General features: G+C 40.7%; 1 protein-coding gene across 1 annotated transcript in view; it reads left to right on the top strand.

Annotated features, from left to right (window-relative positions):
• Positions 1-15,809: 15,809 nt before the first annotated feature.
• NTF3 (neurotrophin 3) overlaps positions 15,810-18,270 on the top strand; it is a gene marked incomplete at its 3' end in the record, with an annotated part of 46,067 nt that continues 43,606 nt past the window's right edge. The window contains exon 1 of the mRNA XM_082280986.1: positions 15,810-15,929. Coding sequence (XP_082137112.1) covers positions 15,912-15,929 — 18 coding nt within the window. The 5' untranslated portion in view covers positions 15,810-15,911. The remainder of the gene's footprint in view (positions 15,930-18,270) is intronic.

Below are 18,270 nucleotides of genomic sequence, written 5' to 3'. Positions count from 1 at the left end.
GCGTGTTCTGACAGCAGCCTGTCCCTCTGTTTGGATATAGCATGAAAAACTGAGTCATAAAGGGCTGCAGCTATACACTGCAACTTTGTGCCCATTTTTGGCTACGTCTTGAATTACAAAAATTACAATGACTTCTTAGAAAGGAAATCCTTGCCTTTCTACTAATATGCTGTAATATTTCTGGCAGGGAGCCAATGTGTCGATTTAAGTACCCTCTCAAAGTGCGAGGGGCTGTGATATTTCCAAGTCCCAATGCCAGCTCGAGCCTCTCTGGAATGTGTGCCAAAGTCTTCCCACCAAGAAGAATGCCTCACATTAAGCGTGTCATCCCTGGGCTGGCCCTTAGCTCCTTCCCCATCTCGGGAATCTCAGCTTTAACCTTCATTCCTGTATCCCATTTCCCAGCCCCATGGAAAAAAATGCCATGGAAAGCTCTCCCCTCACCCCCATCATCCCTTTACACACTAATGTGAAATGAGACATTCTCATGCCTGGCTGTTGAACAAGAGACAGCAATGGGGAATTTTAATGTCACATTTCTTTCCTAACCTGGATGCTGCTCAATGTGCTCAAGGTACAGCTTAGAATTCGTGCATGTCCAAGGATCCAGCCCTGCAGGGGTGACCACAAATTTGAAAAAGTCCAAATTTGAGCCTACAGGATGGAAAACAGAAGGTTTTTCTGGGTAAAACATAGTTCAGAAAGACTTTCTGAGCCAGGATATCTCTGTCCTCAAGAATATCCCCAGACTTGTGTAGTAAGACATTTAGAAATCCAGTTAACCATCAGGCACTTGTAGTTTAGTGGAAGTAAAAGTACAGCTCATTTTAAGGCCTGGCTGATCAAAACTGAATCCCCTAGAAGAATATAATCAGATATATTTTCAAATTAATTCTAAATTTTTATGAGGCCAAACAACTATTGATGATTCTTGAGTTGGACATTAACAAATTTAATCTGCTTCGTATGAGTTTTTAAAAAGAGCAAGACATTCTTCTCTATCTTGACTTCTTTCGGCCTCAAATATTTTCCATTTTTTTCCAAAATGCTGGAGCCAAGGATTTGTTAGTGTATGTGTGAGTATAAAATGAAAGAAGACACAAAAGAAACCTCCTCTGCAAGCAGAGAGCAGGAGATATAACGCTTTTTCTCTAAAAAGGGGAATGGGAACCGTCCTTCCATTGTCATTATTGTCTCTGCTGATTTCCCTGGTTTCAGTTTCCCTGACATGCTGGGTGTCTCTTATAGCAGAAAGATGAATTTGGGAACGTCTTAATTCACAATTAATTTAAATAACTTTCTAAAGTACAGGACTGGGGAAAAAAACTAAGCCAGTCTAAAGAATTAAAAGACAATTGCTAAAAACAATAGGCTTGTGAAAAAAGGTATCTTAACTCAGTTTACAGTTTAAGGGGAAAGATTTTTAATACTTTTCTTTGACAAGAAGAGAGGTAAATCTTAATAACTCTTTTATTATCTAGATCTTTCTTTTTAACACAGACTGGGACAGGAAATCACAGATTTGGACAAAAAAAATACAGGATATCACCACTTAATAGCAGTGGGAAATTCACAGGAACCTCACACTGGTGTGAAACTATCAGACAGGTAGAAGTCTTCTAGGAAAACAAGACTAATAAACCTAATTTTGAAAAAAAAAATAGGTTTAAGAACCCATTTTCCCATGTTCTGAGGTCTGAAAGGTGAGACCCACCATGGTAACACTGTGATGTTTTACCCCATACTTGGTTTTAGCATCATTCCCAATCACATCTGATAGGCCTCACTCTTTATTGGTTTGGACATTTTGCTTTTGCTTTAAAAAAGTTTGGAGAGATAAAGGATTAAGTATCCTTGAATTCCCCTGGACGTGTGAAATCCAGACAACTTGTTTTGAATTTCTCTGTTTTTCTTGTATTATTCAGTCCATCATTTTTTCTTACCAATTAACCTGGAAATATCAACTTTTCTTCCTGGTTTTTATTTTGATTTTGTTTGTAGGGCTTTATTGAGGGGGTTTTATTTTTATTTCGGGTTGGATTTTTTTGGTTTGGTTTGGTTGGTTTGGTTGGTTTGGTTTTTTGGGGTTTTTTAATTAAGAGATATAATAAAGGAGATCCTCTGCTGCTGTAAATCAGGATAGTGTTAGGAATTTAAACAGAGTGTTTTGACACTGAGTTAGGATCTAGTGTTTAGGGACTGTGGATATAGGGTAAATTAACACAAATAGGTTTCTGCACTTGTTAACCACACAGAAAGATAACAGAGTAGGCTAAGAAAGAATATATATAAAAAAAATGCATAAATATTATTTAAATGCATAAATATTATTTAAATGTATTTTCATGTAATAAATGTGTTTATTTAAAATAAATATAATAATATAAATGCACTAATCCCTTTACATTTACAAATGTGTCATTTTGGTGATAATGACTATTTACATTTATTAATATTCATAGTTAATGTATTTACAGCAAAAATGTTGCTTATTTGCTGATTTTTTAGGAAAAAGAAAGGCATTAAGGATTGACTTTATAGCTGGGAGAAGGTAGGCAGAATAACACAGATCAAAATTTGGAAATCCACACATCCACATCAGGCTGATCGTGAATGACCTCGGAGTGTCTTTTGTCAAATTTTCCTTGGGCATAATTTGTGATGAAGTAATAAAACTTGAAAAAGCCTGTGCTGTCAGTTTGGAGTCTTTGCTCAGAGAGAAAAAGGCCTGCCCTAAAGGCTAACTCAGCTTCTCCTTTTTAGTAAGGGAAAAAAATTCCTGGGTACTCACCCTCAAACACAGAATCACAGGACCACTGAGGTTGGAAAAGAATTCCAAGGTCATTGAGTCCAACCTGTGACTGATCCCCACTGTGTCAACCAGACCACAGCACCGAGTGCCACGTCCACGTGTTCCTTGGACACCTCCAGGGTTGGGGACTCCACCACCTCCCTTCCAATGTTTCTCAACGCTTCCACAGAAGAAATTGCTCCTGATGTCCAACTTGAACTCCTCTAGCGCAGCTTGAGGCCGTTTCCTTTTGTCCTGTCAAACATGGCACAACCTCAGGATTATGGCCACAGAGAGGAGGGCGTGGGACAGTCTTGACCATTTTTTGGCAGGTGAGAGGACCAAGTTGCTTGGAGCCTCCACAGAGAACCTCCGAGCCCATTTCCCAGAGTTTCTTTGTTCCTACACTGTCTTTCACGTTGGACAGTCATAGACATGTTGAAGTCCCTCCAGAGAGCGTTGAGCTCCCCTCTTGGCTAGACTGGTGAAAATCCAGAAACTCCTTCAGAAGTAACCTGGGTTTTGATCTTTGATTGACTTTGGCTACCAAGGGAGCTGATCCTGCAGGATGCTGAGCCTGCTGTTAAAACTGAAGGGTTTGATTGTGATTTCACTACTGCAAACCCCTGGTTTAGTGGGGCTGGGGACTTTTCCATGGCCAGAGTAGCAGCTGAGTGAAGTGACCCCCACAGAGGACTGAAGTGACCCCCACGGAGGACTGGGCCTGTGGTTTGTTTATGGAAAACCGATCCGGGGCTGGAAAGTCGGAGTGGTGATTACACAGAGCGCTCGCCGGCTCCCGCTACGTCCCGTGCCAACAACAACAGCACAGCGCTCCGAGTCAAACCTGCTCACGGAGCCAGGGCTGAGCGCAGGCAGCAGTCAATGGATGGGATTCCTGCCAGCTCCCAGCCAGCCAAGGGTGTTTGGTTCCTTTTTAATTCACTCGGATCACGCTTGACTCCAATGCTGGGTGCAATTCGGAGGTGCCGCAGGAATCCGCTGGGAATGTTTTGAGAGCTTCGGCACCATCCCCAAGGGCAGCAGAGACCAGCCACTCAGTGTTATCTCCTTCCTTCGTCCATCCCATGACACTTCCCAGCTCCTCTCAGCTTCTAGTTTAGCCTTCCCATGGAATAATGTACTGCAGGTTATTTAACTGCGTCCTCACTTTTAAAATTGAAACGCTTGCGTTTCCTTACCCACATTGATCAGTGAACTTGAGGCACGAGTAATGTGGAGGGAAGAGTCAAGAATAAAAATATTGTAGATAGAAGAAGTAGTTAGACTTTAGCACAGTTAACTTTAACAACCCTGTATATTGTATATATATATATTTGCTTTAATATCAAGTGAGATGCTATGAGTACTCTCTATAAAAATCAACATTTAAAAAGACATAAATGCTTGCTGAGGGCCAAACAGCTCCTAGTTCTTCATCACTGGAAGATGTGATAGAAATAGAAATAAACCTTTGAAAGTCACCAGGTAATTTTTTTAACTCCTGCTCAGCACTAAAAGAAGACAAAAATCATGGGAATAACAAGGAAAAGGAGTCAGATGCCAGCACGCTGGAAAAGTAAAAATCCTCACCTGCAAAAAATCAATACACTTCTAATTGAATCCTCAGCTTCTTCAATTCCCACAAAGAAATAATTTCTTTGTAAAATTTTGCCATTGCATTTAGGGAGGGAAAAGCTTATCCAGTTGTTTATTCAGGGAACGCAAGCAAAAAGGTGTAAATTTTAATGCTATAAATTCCTGTAGCTCCACTGAAGAAAAAGAAACAGCTGCTTACACCTGCTGTTGATCTAACACAACTTAGCACCTTTCTAAAACATCTAATATCTCCAAGCACTCTCTTGTGGTTTTGTCATTTTGTTTTAATTAGATAGGGGGAAAAAAAACCTCTAGAAAGATAAAGGCAAAAGCTTCAAGGAATGGAATGCTAAGATCTGTGGGCTAAGGGAAAAGAAAACATCAAATTTTAAACAAGGACAAAAAAAGACAATAACTAAGATTCAAATTGTGAATTTATTAATACTACTCAGAAATTGCAAAACATTTTAAGCATAAAACACCCAAAATTATGGAACTGCTCCTAAAACAGAATACAAATAAATTTATATTGAGAAATGGATCAGAGGTACTATTTGTAACATTTTAAGAGTGTATTTGACTTTATGAAGTTGATACTAATAAGATTTGCTTTACATTTGTTCAAAGAGACAAAACGCTCCTCACCATTTCTCATTCACATAATGAGAAACTAGAGGCAGAAAATCAGCACTTATTATGCTTTTAAGACTGTTGAGAACTGAACTGATGTACACTTTACCCCTCTGATATCTGTCACCAACATTTTTGTTGATCTTGGCGTTACATATGATCAATACAATGAGTTTGCCCTGCACAGGAAGCTTGTAATAACCTGAATCACAGCTCCCAGGAATATCGTAGAGAAAAGGGAGAAAGAGGGAGAGCCTGACTAATGTGAAACCAACCCAGAAGAGACAATTCTGCTTAAAATATATTTAGTGTTTCAGCATAACTAATATATTATTATTTATCTTGCCTTTTTTTTTTTAATATATATTTTCTTTCTTTTTTTTTTCCCCCTCCTCCAGTGAACAACCAAAAAGCTTGGAGAAAACTCCTTTTTTTTTCCTTCCTGAAAAGAAACACAGTGGTTTTCATTGAAATTCAGACATGTAGTGCCAGGCAAGAGTCCAATTTATGCTGTGGTCTCTTCTCTATCACTCTAGTAATGAAGAGGAGATAAAATATGAGCAAGAAATTACATTGGGTTCACCAGTTTTATTGATTTGGTTTTCAGCTGGGTGTAAAGCAATTTTATTCCCAGTGCGTTTTAAATCTGGAGCACAAAGAGAGTTTCTGCACTGCCTAAAATTTGATAAAGGGATCATTTTACCTTTCTGCTGTTCACAAAGCAGTGAAAGGAACAGCAAACCTCCTCACAAAGCCAGAAGACTTCCACAATAATATCTAGTGGAAGAAAAAGGCCTTTTTGCTCCATGTCTTCCCTCCGGTAACCCAGAGCAAAAGCAAGGATATTTCCCAGCAGAACAGGCAGCCGCCAGCGAGGGAACAGAGTGTTTATCCACTTCCCTGGGAGCTGAAGTGTGCTTTTCCACTCTTGTTATGTTAACCTCTGATACTAAATGTTAGTCTTGCCTGCCCTGTGTATGACATTGGCAGGCACAGGGGAATAAAAAAATAAATCAAGAAAAAAAGATAATTTTGGCTCTTCACAGCGAAACAGCAAGGAAGGACCATTTGTGCATCCCTTCAGTTGCTAAACTGTGATCTCTCAAAGTTTTCTGTCTGTGTTGTCTCAGTCATATCCATCCAGAATGTGGCAGCTCCAGTGCTTAATCCATGTTTGCAAAGCTGCAACGTGGACTTTCTGCTTGAATCTTAGCTATGGAGTGCCCAATCGTGTGCATCTCCTTCAAGAGAAGTTATTACAAAATATTCAGGATCAGATTTCCTGCATCATTTCCAGTGTACCAGGCCAGAACAGAGTCATGAAAGGGCGTTAACTTTTTAATACTGAGTGGAAATCTGTCAAGTAGAATACCATTTTTGCAATAAATACGCTAATATAAGGTAAGTATTGCGGTGGCATGATACCCTCATTTTAGTTTTTCAATCTTTTATATTAAAATACTGACTGAACACTGTTTTACTTTCTGATCCAGATTGATCTTACTGATAACTTTTAAGGTTTTAAGTGGACTTAAAAAACTGAATCCTTTTGAGTACAAATGTTGCAAAACCAAAATAATCTTTGAAGTAGAAATTCCAGTAGTAGAAACTTTTCCTCGTGTAAAATATTACTGAAATATTTTCATTTGCTTCTCAGTTTCACAGAAACAAAACCGTTGTGGTTTTGGGGGGTTTTGGGTTTTTTTTTTTTGGTTTTTTGTTAAAATACGGTGGCAAAGCAAACATCTCACTTGAGATTTGGAAATATCCAGTACCAGCACCAAGTGTTCATGATAACCTGGGAACACTGGTAAAAGACTGTTTTCATGTCAAAGCTGGACTCTGGGTGCATTTTTTAGTAGCGAGGATGACTCTTGAATTATAGCTTTTAACAAGTGGCCTGAGTAGGCAGCAGTGTAAATAACTGCAAAACCACCTGTGCCTCAGGCCATTGTAGAAGAGGTAAAGTCATGCCTTATCACCTTCCTCTGCATGTTGACATGATTTTACAGCCTCAGATTGCACGAAGTGTTATCTTTGTTTCTCTAAATTCCTCTGACTGCAGCTATTCTTGTTTTTTTCAGTCCTATTTACTTTTCCAACTAGCTGTTTCATCCCTTCTTTGTCTTCTTGTTGGCCTCCCACTTCCTACATGCTACTACTTCACTTTTTCCCCCACAAAGCCCAGAATTTTTGTTATAAAAGGGTAGGTGATGCGTTAACCCTTTAGTTTTGACCCCAGACCTCATGTTACACACGCAAAGCCACGAGTGCAAAGCACAAGGAGGTCGAATTTTCTGTAAAAAGGGATCAGTGATAGGGCCTGAACAGCAGTTGAAAGGATAGATCAGCCCTATAGAAAGAATCACAGAGCCACTGAATCAGTGAGGTTGAGAAAGACCTCCAAGATCATCCAGTCCAACCTGTGACCAAACACCATTACATAACTGAACCAGAGCACTGAGTGCCACCTCCAGGCTTTTCTTGGACACCTCCAGGGATGGGGACTCCACCACCTCTCTGGGCAGCCCATTCCAGTGTTTAGGAAGCCTTTCAGTGCATCCCACATAGCCATCCACGAGACTGACCCAAGCATTGATGGCCATCCAAGCTCCACAGCAGGGTCTGTGTGGGGTGATTTAACAGCACAAGCCATTTCTGTGTGAGCAGGGACAACACATCTACTGCATTTAACAAGCAGCCCAAGGATAACCACACAGAAATTTTGCATGTTCTTCATTTTATTGAGCTGATTCAGGATCCCATCCCTGGGAAAAACAGGGAGAAGCATGGAAATTGCCTTAAAGAACTTGAGACTGCAGCAGAACTGACATGTGGCATTTCTCTCAGTGCAAAGTAAGGCATGCTGCATGGTCAGTTTTTCCCAAGTGAAACAATTCCCACTTGCTGTAGGTATCACATCACAGGACAAAAGCTTCTGTGTGGGGGGAGGACTCAAAACTGCATTGCATGCTAGGAAATTTGTAGGTTCTGGCTGGGCATTTTTGGGATTTTCTGATACTTGCTCACTTTACTGGCTCAGTTAGACCCTCAGATCTGTTACCTGGTTAGATACAGTGCAACAGCCATTCTTTTCTTGAGATATTTCAAAAAAATAGAAGTAATGCATAAAAGAAGGGGAAATTTTCAAAAATTAAGGGAAGATACAGGGGAGGCATCAAGGTACAATGAAGAAAGTGAGCTAATCCCTGAGGAAGTGCAGTTTGGTACAGACCGATTTCAAAGAGTGATTATTTGTTTAACATTCTGGGCCGAGCTCAGTATAGTCATATTTCCATAAAGAAATCAGGGATTCCTGGAGTTTTGCTTTATTTGGGGTTGATCAGAGCCAAAATATGTGTCTCTATCCGCTGAGGTCTGACTGCAACACTGACTCTGCCTTGATGCAAGAATAATCTCTGATTTCAGAAGAAGTAGCTGTGCAAAATAGTTATATTCACTCTTAAGATAAAAATTTCATCTTATTCACTTCATAATATTTAGGCAGAGACCACGATAATTAAGGGAAAGCCAAGATGAATCCTTAGACTATAAATAGTGCCATAAAAACTGTCCTTAATACCTTTAAATTCAACTCCTTACACGCATTTCAAGTGTTTCTGCAGCATGATGATGTCTTGTTTTGTACCAAAAGCAGAGCTTGCAGGGATAGAGGCTGTCTTTAACAAACACTGCTGGCTACTGAGACAAGCCATACTGGGGAATTGCCTCCAGCAGGAACTTCTCAGCAAGGGGAAAAAGCACTGAATAACCGCTAGAGGAAAGATAAAAATCAAACCCAGCATGTGCACTGGAGAGAATGTACATGCCATAACTTCATAGCAGTCCTAAAGCCCCATAAATTTTCCTATTGTTGCTTGTGTGACCAAGCTTGTGTGACTCATGGATTAGGCTGTGCCAGTCAGGGATGGTTGTGTGACCATGCCCATCTTCCTGCAATAAACACTCTCTGTGTCCTGTGCTCAACGCGTGATTTCTTCATTTTCCTCCCTTGCAGGGCAGAAACCTCAGTTGCTATTCTGGTCCTTGATAAAGGAATGGCTCAGCTGCAGAGCTGGAATGAGACATGGGACAGACAGCAAAACATGTGAGTAGGAACCTTTTACACAACCACAGGTGTGGGTTAAACGTCGATGATATTTGGGAAGAGAGAGATTTGCCACGAGCATGTAGCAGAACAGAATTTGGCATGAGCTGCCTGAGAGGGAAAAGGGTTCCTTATAAACTAAGGACTTAGCCTAAACTTAGCTCCAGGCATGGACAGCCTGAAGCACAATCAGCCTCAAGTGTCAGTAGTACGATTCAATCAAAAGGACGTGCTGGATTTTTCCATCCAGCCTTTTTTTTTCCCCACTACTCCCATGATGAGAGATGGGGTCAAAAGCCATAAAGTCTTCAGTCTGAGAAGAAATTCTAATTTTAAAACCCTCCATGCCTTTGCTTTTTTCCTTCTTCCCCTTGATTCCTAAAAGGCTGGATTTGTCCTTCCAAATAAAACTGGGGAAGAATGGAATGTGGGTGAAAAACATTTGTTTGTTTACTTGGTTTTAAAAAAGATGTGCGTGGCAATGAAAACAAAAGGTAATCTCTTTCTTTGAATTGAGGTTAAGGAAAGACTCTGAGCATGCAAAAGACTCCACTGCCTGTTCACACAGCTCCTAAGGAGTGGTTTTGACTCTGTTGTGCAACCCTGATCCCTCAATCCATCTCTTGTGCTGGATGCAGAGCATCAGCACAATCCAGGGACTTCCTAATTAGCTCACAGACAATCCCAGTGAGCTTAAACTTAATATTATGGAAAGATGCATTAAATGTTTTACCTATAGGCCCTCAAAGAGTGCTTAGTTACATGTGTAACTATCTTAGTTAGTACTAAGCTTGGGAAATACCTTATTTAAGTAAAACACTAAAAAAAAAAAAAAAAAGAAATAATAGGTCAGGATGGACAGAGAGAACACTTTGGCCCAGAGTTGTTTCAAACCCCCTGCCTGTACATCTGCATTGGCTCAAATGGGACTTTCAGTTTTTGGCTGCCTGAAAGTTGATCCACACCACGTTTGCTACCCTGTCCCTCCTCCAGCAGATGTGATTTCACACTAAGGTTTTAGGGAATTAAAATGTAGAAGCTCAGCCAAATGGGCATCAGCATTCATCAGATAAGAAGTTTGAATAAAAATTGCTTTAATTCAAATAAAATTGCCTTGTAAGGACACAACACACAAATATTAACTACAGGGGGTACAAGCCAACGCTGAGAAATGTCCCACTGGCTTCAGCAAGCTGACTTCTGCTGTTAAATACACCTTGTCAGCTCTGCTTTGAACCAAGACATTTTCTATTCCAGCAGACAAAAAGAAGAACCTTAACTAAATTAGTTCATGCAAAATATCATTGCCCAGCTGCATTTCCATCATTGCACCAACTTTTGTTGCTGCTTGCGAGTGAGCTTCTCTTTTCACAGAGTGTTTTACCATTCAAGCTTTCTTGCTTTGCTTTGCTTTGCTCTATTTTCTATTTCTTCTGGTACTGGCCATTGAGAAGAGCACCTGTATTTGACCCTAAGAATAGGAATGTAAACATACAGGTCAGGACACCTTTCCATATGGCTGGAGTATGACTGGATGTGTGGTGTGGAACTGAGCCTTTCATCTCAGTGATGGGTAACCTGCTTGGATCTAACAGATGACAAACCAGCAATGCTCTGAGCCCCTTCAATTTGGAACTGCTTGATTTAGTGTTATTTATTTTTATCTTTATTTTGAAAAATATTAATTTGTTGTTGTTTCCTTCATCCTCTTTAAACTTGCTCCAGCTGTTACAGTTCCACTTCACCTGAAAGATGCAGAAGGACCAGTCGAGGAAGGAAAGTCATTACTGGGCTTTACCTCCCTCTGGGAAAATTTCCCCATGATAAAGATATTTAGTGTCCCAAAGCAAGTCATATGAATATGTAGTAGAAACTTCCTGAAGGATTTCACTGGGAGGTTTTCTTCAAAAGCTATGCCAGAGTCCTGAGTACAAGCTGTTCCTGAAAATATTTGCTTTCTGTGATGGTGCAACTCAAGTAGTCATGGGAGATATGGGGGGGAGAGAAAGCACCTAGACTTTCCCTTGCCCTGGGCAGGGTCAATTACAAACTTGTGAGTCCTGACTGATTTCTTTACTCTGTTGGGGTTTTTAATCATATTTTAAACTACATCACACATTTAATCATGGCTTCTGTCATTTTCTGACTTGAACATGGTCAGAACTGAGTCCCAGCACCCCAGCTGACATCTGATCAACACTTTATGTGTCTCCTTATATGTCCCAGTGTGGAATTTATTTCCTCACAAATGAATGGTGCTGTGACTCCAGATTTCCCCTTCCTCCGTCACTGAAAACTGAAGGTGCCTTTCCCAGTTCTAGCATAAGTAATGGAACCAAACTTCTTCATATGGTTTTAATTAGGTTTTTTTTTCCCTTAGCATTTTTCTTACTGATAGTCATGCAAGTTCTCTTCAACTAATCTGGAATTACAACAAAAGAGTAGGGGTTCAAAGTATGCCTATAATAACAAGGAATATATTTTCTTTCCCAAAATGTTGCCTATCATCAACTAATCTTGTTTCTGAATTATTCCTGCAATAAAGACCATCTCTAACAAAAAATGGATGCCATCAGAAAAAGGCAAGCATTACATAAGTCCAAAATATGAGCTAAGCTGATAAGTGATGTAACACATTAGTACAGCAGAAAGATTTGTAATCATCCATAATTCTATTGCTGAAACACAGCTATATATTGGAGAGTGTAAATCCCCTTTTGTATATCACTTAATATATAGTTTTATTTTGGTATGGGAGTACAGATTCCTACATTTCCTTTGAAATGAAAAACAGTTGTAAAACAATTAAAATTTTGCTCTGGATACTGCTATGCTATGTGTGTGTAAAGCCTTTGATGCAAGAAAGTGATTGTAGTTGTGCATTTTATTGCATCTGGATGTTATTATAATTAATACTATCATTATGATCCCATTTAATCTCACTTTGCTAATTTTCTGCCAAGGAAATAGGTTTGAAGGTGAACTGCCTAAAAGCTGACTCTGTAAAATGCCTTTCTTTTAGGGAAAGCTCTGAAGAAGAATGGCTTTCAGGGTGTGACCAGAATTCCTGCTTATTTATGTGCATGATTCCCATCCTCCCTCCTGGCATGCCTACAGCTCTAGGTATACATTTTACATTGTATCACCTTTTACCTACCATGTTAATTGTTATGAGCTGTCCTAATTATTTTTAAGAAAGAGGAAAAGCTAAAGAAGACAACTTTCCAGGAAATTTATAACAAAACCAAATCTGAAGTTCTTTGTGAATCATGCTTGTAATTTCTTTCTAATACTTCTCATTTGTCTAGCCTGGGTGCAAGAGAGGATGCCAAGGAGGTTTCAGAAATTCCTTCAGCTCTGAAATGGTACCATTGATATTCTTAAAACAATATTTAAATAATGTTTGAATAAATAATTTCTATTCTTTCCCACCAATATTTCCACCAAATAAAAACATAGCTGGATTCTTTTTTACTTCCAACAAAACATTTGTAACACATTTCAGGTAAAAAAAAAATTTAGAAATGTTGTCAGGCCTTTTATTAAATTCTGGAAGCTTGAACAGAAGTGATTTGGGCGTTTGAAACATGAACAGCCTCCTGTACTGAAGATACCAGTTAGTCAAAATGTTCACAGCTAATCTTCTGCTCCCACTTCTTCTTCGTTGCCTTTACTTCAAACCCACCATCTTAAAAAGGGAGGACCATACGGCTGGAACACATTTCCATTCCAGGTAAGTGCATTTGTCGATATATATTAAAACCAACCACCACGGGAACTCTCAGACTTGCTGAGGCACATATGGTGTCCCTACAGTCCCTTTTTGGGATCTGTTTGGGATTTCAGCCACAAAGTGGTGCTGTTGCAAAAGCAAACCATTATAAAACAGGCTCCTTGCTTTTAGAATGACCCAAGGCATGCATTAAACCCAATAAAATTTTCATGCATTTGCATACTCATACGCATGTTTTCCCTATAAATATTCAATTTTTTATCATCAAACGAAATCACAGCAGTATCTGTTAATATGTAGAGAAAAATACATGTCTTCAAAGTATATAAAATATCACATGTTTTGAAGTCTGGTCAAGTGCCTAATTAATCAGATCAATGTCTCGTAATTATCCCAATTAAAATCCCCAGAATTCAAAGATGATTTTCTCCAGCATGCTTTGAGCAATGTTTCAGATTCTTCAAGACAGAACAGGGACTTGTTCAAAGTAATATTTTCCCTTATTTTCTTTGCCATGTCAGCACCTCAGATCCAAGGGCAACAGATAAAATAAGGTGACCGTTTGGGAGCTGGATTGCTTCTCATTAAAAATTCAGAAACCTGCTTAAACTGTGAAAGAAATCCACCTATGCTAAGGGTTAGCATGAGGGAAAAACCGCCCCACCCCCAGAATAACAGCTGAAGATGTAAAAATACCTAGAAAGAAGCAGCTTCAGAGCAACAGAAACATCTGTAGGGGAAAGGTTGGAAAACTGCAAGGACCAAACACGTCTCCATTTTCCCTGGCTGTGAAAACACGCTGTCTACAATGCTTTTTGCAGTGCACACATATTTGGCGAGATTAAGGTGTCACATCTCAAATTACAAGGCGTCTGATTGCCCACAGACCCAGACACAGGGCAAAACTCTTCCACTCGTGCAAGCTCTGGGAGGTTTGCCTCCCATCAGAGGTAGGCAGCCCCTCTGCCCAGGACTTTTGCTTCTAGACTTCTTCTTTTGCTGGTTTTTCTATTTTTTTCTTTTCCTCCCTTGCTGCAAATGCGAAGTTCCCGGGCTAGGGCTGCCTTCAGAGGCTTAACCCTTTGCCTACCTCCAGAGGAACATTCACCAGCCACAGGAAAGTTTTCTATTCCTAGCACTGTTTGTCTACTTCAGGAGATTAAAAGCTGAGTCACATTTTAGGCATTTCTCAGATCTGACTACAGTGCCTGGGCTGGGTGGGGGACACACAGGATTTAATTCGAGTTCCCTCCTCTTAGCTGAAAAAGCTCTAAATCAGATGGAAACAGCATTCAGGAACAGGGTGAGACAAAACCCATTGGAACTAGAGTTATTCAAGTTTGAGGAGGTTTGGTTCGTTGTTTTTTTGTTTGGTTTTTTTTTTTTTTATTATTTGCAGAGCAGCAAGTTTTAGTAGAGAATTCTTAGGAGGCAGAGGTGGAAGATGACTTTTGTTCTTCGTCTGGGTAACAAGCGACTCAGACAGAACTTATGAGACAGACAACAAATTGTGGAATCCCCTAAACAGGACCATTTAAATTACAGAATCCCCTAAACAGGACCATTTTATGCTTGAAATAATTCAGATAAAGGACAACTGCGAGTAACAACACTGTCTGTATTTCAATCTATGGTGGCAAATATTTCAATAAAATTGTGACAACTCTCCAGGTAGACTAAAATGTCTTAAAGGAGATGGTACAAAGCTTTGACAGCAAGAGAGGGCTAATTATCTTTACACAGGGAGGGGAAAGAGAAAAAATTCCCTGGTTAAAGAGATAAAGAAAAAACTTCATGAGCTAGTAAAAGAAGTATTCTTTAAGGAAACAATCTGGTGACCCTTAAGATTTAAAGTGTCACCTCGTATCTTATATGACCATGTTCTAATAGTTATGACTTGCTCAATTATGCTTGAATCAAACAGAAAAGAAAGATGACTTAAGCATGTAAATTTAGAGAGAGACTTAGAGGCATGCAGCTAAATTTATCAGCCATCTCTGTGAGCGATCTCTCTAAATAAAAAGTTTGGGAACCAGTCGCTGCTGGCTGCTGATGAACTTTCCATGTTTTTGGCACTTGCCATCCTTAATGGACGAATCTGCGAGTCAAAACAGGAGGAACTGTACACAAATCCATCTTAAGGTCTGTTCTTAACCGTGGATGTTTCTCCCAGCACTTATTTTTGTGCCATGGCGGGTAACTGCCTTGACAGAAACGCCGATAGAAGAAATAAATTTGTCAAAGACTTGCAAAAAATAGGAAGAAAAATGAATTCAAATAGAAGCCAGAGTGAGAGAGCAGGGGCTTATGGCACTTATGTGTCTCTGTTTCACCTGTTCGACATGTCCTATAGTGGCTTGTGAACAGGGGTAGGAATAGCAGCACATGCTGGCAGTGTGAGCAAAGTGTGTGCATGTGTGTGCATGTGGGAGACAGAGGGAGCGTGGGGGACAGAGGGGCGGGAATGGGGGAGTGGATGGACCATTAGAGTGCAAACACAGAGACATTCCTGCAATAAAATACTCGTCTGCTGAGAATCGCAGTCTGGAAGGGATGGTGGTGATTTAACAAAAGAATTCTCTAAAATGTTCCCTGGTGCTAATACTGTTCTTAATCATGTGAAGAGGTTTTGCCAGGAAGAGGAATAAAACCATCAATTGGATTTAAAAAGAAAAAAAAAAAGAAAATAGGCACAGGATGGTTTTTTAAGGCACGCAGGGGGAAAAATGACCTTTACGACAGTTTTGTCATTTTCAAAAAAATGCCTCATTCTCTGAACTTCCCCAGCCAGGCAAGGTTGTTATAAATGGTAGGTAGGGAAAGCAGAGTGTGGCAATAAAGGGGTTAATCCACGGAGCACAGAGCCATCTGGCTGAGCTGGTTTGTTATAATCGAGCAGATTATGTTCACGGGACTCAGAGTTTAAGGCTCCTCTCCCATAGAGCAACTCTGCACAACCCAAGCAGACCAACTTTGGGACTTTGAATGAACGTATTTACATCCACCTTTCTCTTCATGTCGACTTTTCTGGAAACATTCACACGGATGCCATGGTTACTCCTACCACGGTAAGGGAAATTTGACGTTTTCTAATAGGGTCCTAAGAGGGCAGGGAGGGGAGGGGGGGAGAGGGGTCCTTTAAAGAAGTATAATAGGGAGGAGGTGGGGGTCTTGTAAGCGGTAGATGTGTCCCAAATGTTGCCTTCCCCATTGTGCCTCCTCCTTCCCCCACCCCTACTTGCCCTATAGTTTGCTTCAGTCCTGAGGTTCCCCTCTCCTCCTGCTCCTCACGCTGTTGTTCGGGTCCCTGGAAAGAAAGCGGCAGAGGAGAAATACGAGGTGCTACAGGAATCTGATTTAAGGGGCAAAAGCAAAGGAGACTTTTTGTTTTGTTTTAAGAGGGAAACCAGCAAGTTCAGATATAACAAAAGGGGTTGAAAATCTTGACCGTGGATTGCAAGAACCAGCCTCAGCACACGTAGCATGCTCGCCCTCCGGCAAAGTTAGAGCCCATGACAAGCAAAGCCAAAATTCCCAATTTCTAGACCTCGCCTGCCTCAGGTAACCAGCTTCACTGGAGCTTTCATATTTTGTGTGTGTGCCAGACACTGGAAACCCTGTTCATGACCTTTGAATCAATCCTGATTCTCCTCAAACCCAAACACTAAATTCTCCAGGAAGAGCTGGAGATCAAAAGATTCCCTGCACATCTGTGTCTAGGTGAAAAAGATACACTCGCTCTGTGCTGGAATGGCAGGGAAACTATTCTTGCGTTGCAGCTTCCAGCGTTTGGTGAGTGCCTTCTAGGAATGCAGCACACAACTAATCAACAGAGATGCACATCTAGAGAGCAAAATAGAAAGCTGTTTCTCATCTAAACAGCTGAAATGCAGCTTAAAGCGTCAGTTACTGGCGAGTCCTTATGGAGACACCAAACTGCTCTTAGCCAAGAGGGGAAAAAGTCCTTGAATGGTTTAGATAGTTTTCTGATCAGTTCTTAATCCTTCATTAAAATAAACGGGAAAGCTCCGTGCTGGTCCTATCTCTCGAACTATAAATATGCAGTATCTGGAGAGATGGATATTTTGGATTGAATAGGGCTGCTATGCACACATTCTCTGGTTCCTATATTGCAAAACCAGTTATTTAGAGATGACTCTGTGTATGAGGGGGGTTGCTTCTCCCCCTCCCCCCTTTTTAAATAGACAGGGATGTGTGTTATATGGTCCAGACGATTGTTGTGAGCTACAACCTTTCAGAAAACACTCTTTGCTCTCAGGCTTGTGTGATTTGTTTCATGAGGAGTGCAAATGGTATGTAAAGTTTTGCCTTTGCATTGTGCCTTCAGGAAAATATCCAGACAAGTAAGAGAGGCATTCTCAGGCACAGAAATACCTGATATGTGCAAGCCTGCAAGTGGAGAAGCTGTGCAAGAAGCACCTATAAATGGGATGCAAGGAAAAGGGAAATTTAACAGTAATAAAAAAAGAAAAAGGAAAAAAAAAAGCCTTGCCTAACAAAAGCAGCAGAGAATGGAAGAGTTCAGCATGGTCCCAGCTGCTGGTAGTAAAAAGACCGGTCTGAGCTACACGTGCCAGTACCAGGGGCTCTGTGTGTGAGCATGGTGGGGGGACAAAACCCAGGCATGATTGCAGGTGGTGGGTCCAAAACATGGGGAGAAGAGGAGGCACCAGCAGAGCCAGCAGGGGAGTGCTTTGTGTAGAAGGGTGCTATATGTTGAGGTATGCAAAACACGTAGGTTTAAGAGGTTTTGTTTGTATTGTTCTGCTGTGGGTTGGGGTGTTTTTCTCTTCAGGGAACAAAAAATGAAATGGTGCATATAAAAGTAGATAAAAACTGGAGGGAAGGTATTACACAGCTGAAATAAAGTGCTACGTGTTCATTGTTGTGCACTGGGGTAATAAGGGCAGGTGAGACATGCAAAGGTGGTCAGCTTGAAAGGGAAACTGCTGCACATCAAGTGGAAAAAGAGGATCTTTGTGGGTGGCAGAAAGTTTAGGAGCTCACAAGAGGAAGTAACACTCGAGAGAGATGGCTAAAGGTACAGGCTGGAGGCCGGGTGAGGATATGAAAGGGACGTACAAGGATGGTACAGTCTGCAAGGGGGAGGTTGGGTATCGAGTGGGAGTGGAGGGAGAAAGGTGAAAGCACAAAGGATGTTTGGAGGAGGAATTAAAATGTGAACTATTGGCTATTTGGAGAAAGGTATGGAAAATAATCAGCTACATGATGCTTGTGGGGGGCGTCAAAAGGAGACACCTTTGATTCTGTCAAGAAATAGATACGGGGATGTACTTACAAGGAAGGTATCAGAGTATGAAAGGCAAGGCTTGCATGGTGATGGAAACATGTGCCGAGAACAGGAACGCAGAGGGGAAAATGAGCTGG

This window comes from Coloeus monedula (genome assembly GCF_965178545.1).
Source record: "Coloeus monedula genome assembly, chromosome: 4".
NCBI lineage: Eukaryota > Metazoa > Chordata > Aves > Passeriformes > Corvidae > Coloeus > Coloeus monedula.
This window is presented reverse-complemented; position numbering and strand designations above follow the sequence as displayed.